The following is a 12,133-nucleotide window of genomic DNA, read 5'->3' as shown; positions in this document are numbered from 1 at the left end:
AAAAAAATCCCGTGCATGCTGTATTTTATTTTATTTCAAAAAGAGTCCAGTAGCACCTTTAAGACTAACCAATTTTATTGTAGCATAAGCTTTCGAGAATCAACTTCTCTTCGTCAGATGTATTTTATTTGTACTCCTCCTTTCGTTCCAATGGGGATCCAAAGTGGCTTACGTCGCTCTCCTCTCCTCCATTTTACCTTCACAACAACCTGGTGAGGCAGGCCGGGCTGAGAGTGCGCGGTGGCCCACGGGCACGCAGGGAGCTGATATGGCTGCGTGGGAGTTCCGGCCTGGGTCTCCGGCATCCCAGCCCAACACTCCAACCACTAGACAAGACTGGCTCTCTCACCACTGGATTTCTCAGAGTTTAATCTCACAAGTAATTTCATTGTATTTATTATAGAACATCTTCAGCAACGTCTGCTCTCCAAATGAGAGGTGGAGGGGGTGCAGACAGAGAGGCAGCCATCACCAGGGGGTTTTTCAACATGTGTCGCCTTTTACCTCTTATCTGCACTGGAGTCAAGATGTCTCTTGGGCCATGCAGGTTTTTAAAGAGGCGTGCCTGGGTTCCCAGACGGCTGCAGGGCTGCGAAAACCCAAGGGGAGTTTGGGGGACCAGCTCTTTAAAAACTTGCACGTCTAGAGTGACCTGATTCACCATGCAATCCTATTTAGAGTTGCTCTGGTCTAAACCTGTTCATTTCCGGGTATAGCATTGTACGCTTAGATTCTACACACCAAGTGTGACAGGTTTCCTAGGGGCTAGAGATAGCACTCCACATGACTTTCCCTGTCCGATTTTCTCGCCTAACCCTGCACCGGGGTTCCCAAGGAGGTTTTTTTTTTTTTTTTTTTTAAAGAGGATTTGAGGGGATAGAATCTGAGCATGAGTATAAATTCACTCAAACTTGGATCTAAAATGGAGAGATAATGAAGTAGACTGCCAGGATCGAGATGGTTTGCTTTTTAAAGTGTACATGAAGGAAGTTCATTCAGAAAGAAAGACACAGTTGAGGTAAGAAAGGCGCTATCTGTTTATTCCGAAGGAAATACATCGTTTGCTGAGACAAGAAGCACCCCTCCCCCCCCCAGCAAGGCTAGTTTGTGGCATTACATTATCAGAGACATTCTTATTTTTTTCTCTCATGTTTTTATTAAAGTTTTTAAAAAGCATAAAAAAACTAAAAGAAAAGAAAAAATAGAATAAAAATAAAGAAAAAACGCTGTTATAAAGAAATAGGAATAACCTCTGATTTTCCTGTGACAGAAACATGTACATTACATGCCACATACTCATTCTAAGATTGCCATAAACAAAAACCCTCGGTTTTCCCTATACTTTTTTACCTCTTAATATTCAAAAAGCACAAATCATCAGTTCATTTTTTTCTGTTTTGCACAAAAAGTCTATACGGGGTTTCCAGGTAGCCATGAATTTGGATAATATCTTTTCCCAAATCAAAGAAGTAAGTTTGGCCATCTCTGCAAACCGTTCCTCTATTGTAGGCACTGTCGAAGTTTTCCATTTGGGGGCACGTGACAGTCTTGCTGCCGTTGTCATATGCAAAAATTAAGTTCCATGAGTAATTTCTGTTTGTCCATTAGTACCAACAAAAAATCCTCTGGTTTCATTTGTATATTAATCTTTAAAATCTTCTGAATAAATGAATGTATTTGTATCCAATTTTTTTTGGCTTTGTTATATGTCCACCATAAATGATAAAATATCCTCTCATGCTGTTCATATTGCCAACTTCTATTTGAAACATTTTGATACATTTTAGCTAATTTATCTGGTGACACATGCCAATGATAAATTTTATAAAAAATCTTTCAGACTAGAAATTAATGTAAATTTAAGACCCTTCAACTGCATATTTTCCCATTGTTCAATTTATATATTTTATCCAAAATTATCTGAGACACACACAGATCCAAATTCTTGTGTCAGTCGTTTATTACAAAAGAAAAACTGGAAGCTAAACACAGTCTGTGATTTTACTTAAAAGACGGCATTGAAGACGCTCAGTTTTCTTTTGGGTGCCTTCTGTGTCTTCTTTTTAATAAATAGTCAGTCAGCTTCCCCTGTTTCTTTTTACACTCTTTTAAATATTATAATCTTTTTTTTAGCCTGTTTCTTTTAAATCACTGGCCCTGATCCAGTCAAAGTGAAACACTTTAAACTGCAGTGATTGCAAGGCCACAAACTTCACAGCACTCTCATTGAAGTCAGCGGGGCTTGAAGGCTGTTGTTTTAAGCATATTTACTTTCGAGTAAACACAGTCAAAATTTAAAGACAGGTCAGAACCCAAATGAAAATGGTCAGTGTTCTTATTAATATACAGCATTTAAGAAAATCCAAGACAGAGGCAAAACAAATATTTTATCTTCACAAAAAGTCCAAAAAGCTGCGCTGGATATTTGGCCAAGAGCATTTGCACGTCTTTCGCTGCAATTCCAAGCAATTCACTCCACTCTTGCGAGAGGTTTCCAGGGAACGGCCTTCTATTGCACTCTCTGCCACAGGAAAGGAAAGAGAATGGAACAGAGAGTTGTTTGGTGTGAGCTAAATGCCTTATGTGAACATGGAACCCCAGAGAAGTCACTTAAGGCTGGGGAGCAACATTTTCTGCAGACTGTTGCTCTGATCAAGGCACCCAGTTTCCAAGGAGGACAGCAGGGCCCGTCTGCATTTAACCACGTAGACTCTAAACAGGTACAGCTCGTTGTGCGTGGGTGGGAAGAGCTGTACTAACTGAAATTCCATACTATTGCATGTACCCTGCCTTGCTTCATAGGAGTTCTTTGTTACAGCTCCTCTGGAGGAAATGGTTTTACATTTGACATTTAAAATGGCTCTTTTGCTTTTAATGGACTACTTAGGTTTGCAAGGATGATGCTTTCCCCAGCACAGAGGTAAACGTTATCACCTGCTAACGTTAACGGCTAAGAAAAGGCAGGGTGGGGAAACTGCTGGCAACCCTCGACCACAGAAAAAGCATCTTTCTCATGCCTTTTCAAGAGCCAGTTCACACCTTCAATTAACTACTTGAGATGTGCAGGTGTGTTTGGGGTCCTGCAAGGTTCCCTGGGAAATGTAGTCCTAAAAAAAATACAGATGCTTGACGTGATTTGCAACTGGAGGGATTCTCTCTCTCTCTCTCTCTCTCTCTCTCTCTCTCTCTCTCTCTCTCAAAAATCCTCTGGGGGCTTGGGGGTGGGGGGACAGAGACAACACTCTCTCCTGGCAGATCTTCTCCTGGCAGGGAAGCATCATAATTCTCTCTCTCTCCCTCTCCCTCTCGGCTTTTCCCCCTGCCTCCTGTTATACTTCCCTGCCCCGATCTCCAGTATCCTGGAGGAAAAATGAATGGAGTGGATTTTTGAAAGAGAGAATCTCTCCAGTCAAGGGGCTGTTCTTTGTAAGGAAATCCACTTGGCTTGGTTTTCTTCCAGGAGCTTGGAGATGGGGGAGGGGGGGCAGGGGGATATAACAAGAGGAAGTGAGCAATGTACAGACTGTGCAAAATTCTTCAGTATAAGGCTCAATGCAAAGAAAAATGGAGTGCATATTAGCTCAGGAATGTCTCAGGAAGATAACCATATTCAGAAGGTGAGTTTGAAAATTATTTCCCTTTATTGAGAGGGTGAAAACTATGAGATAGAGCAGGACGTTTCCAGTCTCTAATTCTGTGGTGCCCGTTGGTGAGCAGATGGGGGATGACTAGTGGAGCTCCCAGCCAATTTGCGGTGGACAGCTGCTGATAGGGGTGCCAACAGGCCTGGAGAAAAATGTCCTGTCCCTTTAATAGAGATTTACGGGGATCTTATTTACCAGGTGATGTTATCTGCCTCCAGGCCATTAAAAGCATCAAAGGTCCATTTCCACACATTAAAGCTGTTGTTCCCCAGGGCCGCTGGCAACTCTTTCTGATGGCCATCGGGATTCGTGAAAAGAATGCTGGGTCTTGGTCTGAACCAGCAAGGATTTTATTATGCTAATAAGCCCAAGGTTCCCTTGGCATTTAATTACACTATCATTGTTATGGGATCTAAAGGCACTATTTCTGTGTGAATTTAAAACACATCCATGGATCATGGAGATTCTAGTTTATAAAATGGACCCTACACAATGAATTTTAACCCACTCATAGGGTAGAACGCAGGCACTCAATACTTGCTGATTTAAAGCAGAGGACTGGTCCACGTAGGCCGCAGAAGAAGATGGGAGAGGAGGGTTGCCAAGCCCTCACTGGGAAATTCCTAGGGATAAGTTGGGGAGGGCAGGGTTCGGGGAGGGACCTCAGTGGGATATAATGCCGAAGAGTCCACCCTCCAAGGCAGCCATTTCCCCCAGGAGAACTGATCTGTGTAGTCTGGGCTCAGTTGTAATTCTGGGAGATCTCCAGGCCCCAACTGGAGGATGGCAACCTTGCAAGGAAGTAATAGAATGGCGTGTGTCACTGTGGAGGAGACCAATTTTGAATGCCATGAAACAAACAACAACACCCCCCCTTCCTATAAAACTAATGGGTTGAATCCAGACTATATTTTTGAATTACATAATGGAACTTTTCCTGCCAGCCCCTCTCACGGCAGCCCAGTGAACTCTACGAAATGCTGCTCCCGGGAACTGGGGGGACCTGTGGCCTGCCACGGGTGGGGGATCTGCAGCAGGCAGGGAGAATCATTGCAAATGTAGTCTGGATCCAATCCAGTATTTCCCAGTCCTTTGCCTGCTTGTTTTCTACTTGCAAGGAGCTTTCAAAAGTGGCGTGCACACATCCCACAAACGGAAGTGGTACCGTCCATTCTCTTCCCCTCATTCGATTTTATCAGGACTGACTGTAAGAACTGACCACACGGGAAAACATTCTGTGTGAGACGATGTGAGGTTTGCTCTGTGGTGGCTTAGTTGGGTCCGCAGAAGCAGCCTTCACCACCACGTTAGCCACCACTAAGGTGTGGGAATCACAATTTTTGATTGTTACCCTAAATTTGTGTGTGTTTTTAAAAAACTCCTACAAATAGAAATCACTTACAATGTTTCTGAGCATCCAACGGTCACAGATTAAAACGGAATACTGGATCATGACAGAATCTCACACACAGTGGATCCCCTTTGGGGGCAGTGTGGAACAACAACAAAGGGTACTTAAACATCAGAGCGGCACATTACCTTTCTCCTCAGCATCAAGCCCATCACGAACGCCCCGTACAAGGTGCTCTTGCAAATGAGAAGAATGTAGACGAAGTTTCCGAGATAGCTGGTGCTTTGATACAACACTAAAAAAGGGGAAGAAGGGTGGAGGAACGTGACTGATCAGAGGGGAAGACACTTCAATGCAGGCTTGTAAGCCGAGGGGGGGGGGAAATCGCTGGATGGGTCTGGGGTGGGATGCAGGGCACAGGACTAAGGTGAGGTGAGCAGCCCTCGAGGCGCTGGCACCCTTGCTTGGCTTGGACTTGACCTGTGGGAGGTGGCAACAGGGCAGGAGATGCCAAGGCTACAAAGATGGTGAGGGGTCTGGAGACCCAGTCCTGCGGGGAAAGGTTGTAGGAGTCGGGTATGTGTAGCCTGAAAAAGAGAAGACTGAGAGGTGATATGATAGCCCTCTTCAAGTACTTGAAGGGCCGTCATATAGAGGATGGCGCGGAGTTGTTTTCCGCTGCCCCAGCAGGTCGGACCAGAACCAACAGCTTGAAATTAAATCGAAAGAGCTTTCAGCTAAACATTAGGAAGAACTTCCTGACAGTGAGAGCGGTCCCTCAGTGGGACAGGCTTCCTCGGGAGGTGGTGGGCGCGCCTTCTCTGGAGGTTTTTCAGCAGAGGCCAGATGGCCACCTGACAGCAATGCTGATTCCATGATTCAGTATGAACTTAGCCAGACCAGGAGAGGGAAGGCAGGAAGGGCTGAGCCCGTGCTGGGCTGTCCTGGCCCTTCCTTATGTGCCCAGGGTAATGCCCATGGCCAGTTTGGGATCAGGAAGGAATTTTCCTCCAGTCCACATTGGCCAGAGATCATGGAGGCTTCTTGCCTTATTTTATTTTATTTTATTGGATTTATATCCCACCCTCCCCACAAATGGGCTCAGGGTGGCTAATGACAATAAATAACAAAAAACACATGCAATTATAAAAGAGAAACAGAACCACTGGAATCCAGTTCCAGTTTTGGTGGCTTCAATATAAATATAAAACTACAGATTGCAGCACAGGGCAGGACAGAGTGGGGCACTGTGGTCAACGAGGGGACAGAACTTGGGATCTCAACCCAAGGCCCAGTGGAAACAACTCCGTCTTACAGGCCCTGTGGAACAGTAACAGATTCTGTAGGGCCCGGATCTCTAGTGGGGGTGCGTTCTACCAGACCAGGGCCAGAGCAGAGAAGGCCCCAGCCCTGGTTGAGGCCAGACAAAAGTCCCTTGGGACCAGCAGTAATTGTTTATCAACAGAGTGCGAGGCCCTGCGGGGGACATATTGGGAAAGGCGGTCCTGTAGGTATGCTGGCCCCACGCCTTCCTCTGGGCACTGAGTAGGGGTCACTGGGGGAGTGCAGGGGGAGAGCTGTGAATTTCCTGCATGCATTGGGCAGCGGGCTGGACTAGATGACCTGTGGGGTCCTTCCAGCTCTCTGATTCAATGATTCCAAGTAGCAGGCGGGGAGAGAATACTTGACCCTTTCCCTGGAGTTATTTCTTTTATTCCAGACTGGCTCACCTCTATGCCCTCCCCACACGGGGTTTCAGAATAAGGCTTACATTTATTTAATTTAAATATTTATTCCCCACTTTGCTACCCAATGAAGATCCAAAGCAGTTTTACAACACCATTCTTCCCTCCTACATTTTATCTTCACAACAACTTTGTGAAACACTGTAGGGATTCCAGTCCTGCTCTCCCAGATCCTACTCTGAGACTCTAACCAATCATTTTGAAACCATTGAGGTGAAAAAGCTGTGGGGTGAACTAACGTGACGCATATCATTTTCCAGTCAATTTGTGATGTGACATTTTCATTTTAAAAAAATTGGGTAGAAGAGGGTTTTCCATGATTACTATCTCTGTTCGGCTGAATCTTGAACAAGCAAATGAACAAGCAAGCTAACAAAAAACCTCTTTTGAACTGCCGTGTCAGAACCTGACCAGGTGCGGCAATAGGGGCAGGGGAGGGTCAGCATGACAGAAATGTAACACAAATCTTTAATGTCCTATAAGCTATAGCATATAAATAAGAAACTTCTGGCCTTAGGTCAGATTCAGGCCAACAGAGGTCACACCCCTTTAAGATACCAGCGTGGTGTAATGCTTAGAATCTAGGATCTGAGAGGCCCAGGTTCGAATCTCCACTCTGGCCGGTAAGCTTGCGGGGTCACCTTGGGCCAGTCACATGCTTTGAGCCTAGCCTGTGAGGATAAAATGGAGGAAGGCCAAATGAGGCCGTAAACTGCTTTAGGACCCCTTTGGGAAGAAACGTGAGATATAAAAATGAACGTTATATGAATATATGACAAAATGATATAAATTCAGGCCTATATTCTACATAAGGAGTAATTTAAACAGTGGGTTCTTTTTTCAAAATTGCTTCCCTTTAACCTCCTTTAAGCAGCAGGCCAAACTCACAGTCACTGACTGAGCAAGCCTATGCCACGTGACTCCAGTCTATGCCCACTGATTTCAATGGGGTTACACTGGAGTAACACAGCATACGACTGCACTGTTTAAAAAGTGTTTTTTTTTTAAAAAAAAATCCCATTCAAGGATCTCATTCTCATTTCACAATTATAGCTATAATAAACCATAGTATTGCACTATGTCATCTGCAGTCCTAAACATGTGGTTGAAAGTGCCATCAAGTCATAGCTGACTTATGGCAACCCCTGCTGGGGTTTTCAAGGCAAGAGACTAATAGAGGCAGTTGCCATTCCCTGCCTCTGCAACCCTGGACTTCATTGGAGGTCTCTCATCCAATCGCTCACCAAGGCTGACCGTGCTTAGCTTTCAAGATCATACTTATCATGAAATTCATTACATTCAGGGCTGTTTCTGGGGAAAGAGGTGGTAGAACTTAGTGGGTTGCCAGCACAGGGGGCAACTCTCGGCACGGAGGGCAATCTCAACTCCCCCTCTGTCTGGAGATCAGGGGGCGGGGCCACCAGCCATGTGACCATTTTCAAGAGGTGCTGGAACTCCGTTCCACCGCGTTCCCGCTGAGAAAAAGCCCTGGTCACATTGAACGCAATGTGACTTGCTTCAGAGTAAATGTGTTCCACACCAGACAATTAAACAAGCAACCTTGTGCCTGTTCATTCAACCCAAATTTGTAAGGAGAAAGAGACATTTGGCTTACCTTTTGCTGCATCACAACCTGAAAACAGAAAGGGGGAAATCCAGATTAGCTCTTGTGTGGGGTGGAAGAACTGGGTGCTTTTGGACAATAACTTAAATTTGAAAACGGAGTTTTTCCCAAGCAAGATTCAAAAAACAGAAACAGTTTAGCTGAGTGTTGCCAGAAGGAAGAATCAGATAAGTGAGCAATAGATTAATAATGGTCAAAATGCTGTTTGCAAATAAATACATAAAATGTAAAAGTACAAATAGCACTTTGTTTGCAGATGGGTTTCAGAAATAATGGAAATTTTTAAAAAATGCTTTAAATTTTGTTATTAAAATGAAACTGTTTAAAAAGATCAATAGCCAGCGTTGTATTCTATATGCTGATTATGTTGGGTGCAGAATTCAATTTCCTCCATTTTGCCTCTTTTGTTTTCTGTTCATTAAAGGGCCAGTTTCTCACCCTTATGGTTACAAAAATAAGTCTGAATGTTTAGGGGTAAAACCTGGTGAAATTTCAGAAGCTTGACAGATAATATTTCTGGAAATCAGAGGAAGGTCCTCCGTGCTTTTGACACAATTCACAAAACCAAGATAAACGGTTCAAAACTAAAGAGATCATCTCAATTGAACTGATTTGTACTGTGCAATCGGATGGCAAAATCCAGCATTCACGTTGCAAAACTTGGACAGCCTCGACACAAAATTTTGATTTTTTAAAAAAACAATGATTGCTATAAATATATCCTGCAATTTCATTGTATGATTTTGTCTCTTTTTTAACACAGAGCTTTGTCAACAGTTCCATGTTCCACTCACCTCCACCACGGATGAGACGTTCGTAGAAATTAACTGTGTCATTCAGGAAGAACTGGACCCGGCAGAGGAACTGGTTCTGGGAGTCCAGCCACTCCTGCTTGGAGACCCTCAAGCGGCTGGTCAAGGAGTAGCTCTTAGTGTTCTCATCATATTTGGAGAACTCCTCTGTTTTTACCCCATTGGTTATCTCTGTGTCATCAGAGCTGTGCCAGGTAATGTTGGCATGGTCTGGAAGGAAATTGTTGGCCAAACACACAAGGGTGATCGTCTGCTTTTCTTCAACCTCCCTCTTGGAGGGGGCAAAGAGGGTCACCGTTGGGGGTCTGGGGACTTGTCCTTGCTCTGGAAAACAAAGTAAGGCATGGCACATTGAGGTGAGACTTGTTGTCCGCTGAGGGTTCCTTTGCCCATTTCTGTTGGTCAAATATGTTAGCAGCCATTACAGCTCTAATGTCACTGATCAGACTTTCCTCTCACTTTGGTATCATCTCATACATTCCTCTATTGATGGAAGACGGAAGGAAACATACATCTGGGGGGATCAGTCCTTAACACCGGGGCAGATCCATGCCTACCCTTACCTCACCATTCCACTGAGCAACGTCTGAAACTTTCCTCCAGCCTAAGGTGCCTTCCTCCAACTTAAGCGGGTTTTCCACTGGAGGAAGGGCCACTTAAGTTGGAGGAAGGGTCCTTGGAGGATGGCTGGATCCACCCAGCGGTTCTTGGATGTTGTGAATAGGGACCCGTTTCCAAACTTACTATACTTATTGGGACCCAGGTGCAAAGTAACTCCATGTTACTTTCTCTTCCCTCTCCAGCATAAAAAATGCAGAAATCTCACATCAACTAACACCAAAAGAATTCACCTTTTATTTTTTGCTTTTGATTATATAGTATGTATAAACGGACATATTATTTTACTGAGCAACAGACTATTTTTCATAGCAACTCCACACATTATGCAGAGGAAAACCCTCATTTGCTATCTGCAAACCTCCTCTACCAGTTTACACTGCAAGACACCTATGAGGCAGCCTCATGATGACCCACTTTTGGACTGAGATCCACACTTTGACAACCACTGCAACTCTCCAAAGTTCTATACAAATCTTTGTGCATGCATACACACATGCCTTCCAAAGAATATTGGTAATCTAGAAGCCAAAGCACAAATCACATGGTTTGAGAGCTAAAAAGCTTTTCTAAGGTATGTTTCACAATATACCTTTCCACTTGCACATAAGTTCTTTTTAATGTACACTTAAAACTGTCATGCAAAAGTACCAAAGGGGTTTGCAAGCAGTTTATCATACAGGTACACAGATCAGGGAGCTGAGACTGGCTTCATGACCCTGTTGAGCATACATATCACAAATTCAGGGTCAGCCACAGTCATGCAATTTTGATTCATATTGTTTTCATTGCAAGCGGTTACTCTGGATGCTTCTCTTTGAAGGGCTTTAGAAGTGCTTAGCTTGAGCTGGACTGTTCTCATTGTTATCAGAGGTATTTATCTCCCCCCTACACACACACTTTTGGAAGAGACCGTGAAAAAAAAAAGATATCTCATTAGAAATGTGTTGCAATGGTTCCAAATAGGTTCATGTTAATAACAGTACTATAAAATCCTAAGCTTACAAAATTCCAAATCTTATACGAGAAGAAAAGCATGCAAACTGTATTTCCTCCAACTTCTAGCAATGATCTTACCTAGGACAGTGAGCTTGGTTCCAGTCCCAAAGTGGAGCTCATAGCCAGAGCACAGAGGATCAAAGCAGTACAAATAGTCTTCTCTCTCTCTTTTCTATTTCAGTTTATAAACTCAAAGCATATCGTGTAATCACCTAAATCACACATCTACTTCTACATTTATCTACATAACACATAAACTAGACATATAAATTTCTCTCTCTTTTCTAACTCAGTGAGCAAATTGGGATAAGCTAATCCTGGGATAAACTAAGCCAAGCTGAGCCCAATGGCAGCCACTGCGGCAGGGCCATCCCCGCAGGGGCTGCTCAATTCAGCCTGAGCTGCGGTAGCGGTGAGTGGCAATGGGTTGAAGAGCCGGTCTATCCTTAGTGGCTAACTACAGGTTTACTATGTAACCACCCTCAGATCGTAACCGGCTAGCAAGTCATTCGAACTGGCACAGATTCCAGACGGGCTGCTGCATTCATCCGTAGCAGGAACATAAAAAAAGGAGTCCAGTGGCCTGTTGGAGACTAACACCATTCATTCCAGCATAAGATTTCCTGAGTCAGAGCTCACTTCATCAGACGCATTTATATCTCACCAAAGCTGGTGCGAGTTTCTAAGACACACCACTGGATCCCTGTTTTATTTGAACAGCCGTGGAAGATCTGAAGTCACTCCAAAGCGCTAGAACAGGGAACGGCAAATGGAGGCACTGAGCCAAATCTTGTCCTTTGCAGGGGGCCGGGTGGGGTATCATCTGTCCCCAACCATTCACTATTCTTGAAATGATGACTTATATATATATATATATATATATATATATATATATATATATATATATATATATATATATATATATATATATATATATATATAAGTCATCATTTCAAAAGCATACTAAAGTGGGAAAGAATAGTTCTGAATTGCAAATGGGGATGGACAGGTTGTGTAAGACACACACACACACACACACACATATATGAAATCTTGTCAACATTTCAAATGTGCTACATAGGAGCAAAACTATTTTATTACGTAGAGCTCCCTGATTGTCCCCCCTCCGCCCCCAGTTTCTTCTGTTCCAGACACAGCTCTGTCTTGCTTCTTTAATAGAGGTTTAATGTGTGGAACGGACAGCTGAAACTTTTCATAGCAGTGGTAAATAACATCACACCACACCTCTATTATTGAGACAGGGTTTTTATTTCTCCAGGCAGTTGGCAAACGTGAGTTCATGGCACTGAAATCATTTTGATTTTTGATTGGTTTCCCTT

General features: G+C 43.7%; 1 gene segment (V, D, J or C); it reads right to left on the bottom strand.

Moving 5' to 3' along the window:
* Nucleotides 1-1,019: 1,019 nt before the first annotated feature.
* The window catches only part of LOC129335010 (T-cell receptor beta-1 chain C region-like), a 127,397-nt gene continuing 116,283 nt past the window's right edge, over nucleotides 1,020-12,133 (bottom strand). The window contains 4 exon segments of the C gene segment in view: nucleotides 1,020-2,521; nucleotides 5,184-5,290; nucleotides 8,356-8,373; nucleotides 9,159-9,500. Coding sequence covers nucleotides 2,510-2,521; nucleotides 5,184-5,290; nucleotides 8,356-8,373; nucleotides 9,159-9,500 — 479 coding nt within the window.

The sequence above is a fragment of the Eublepharis macularius genome, chromosome 8, assembly GCF_028583425.1.
Source record: "Eublepharis macularius isolate TG4126 chromosome 8, MPM_Emac_v1.0, whole genome shotgun sequence".
Classification (NCBI taxonomy): domain Eukaryota; kingdom Metazoa; phylum Chordata; class Lepidosauria; order Squamata; family Eublepharidae; genus Eublepharis; species Eublepharis macularius.
This window is presented reverse-complemented; position numbering and strand designations above follow the sequence as displayed.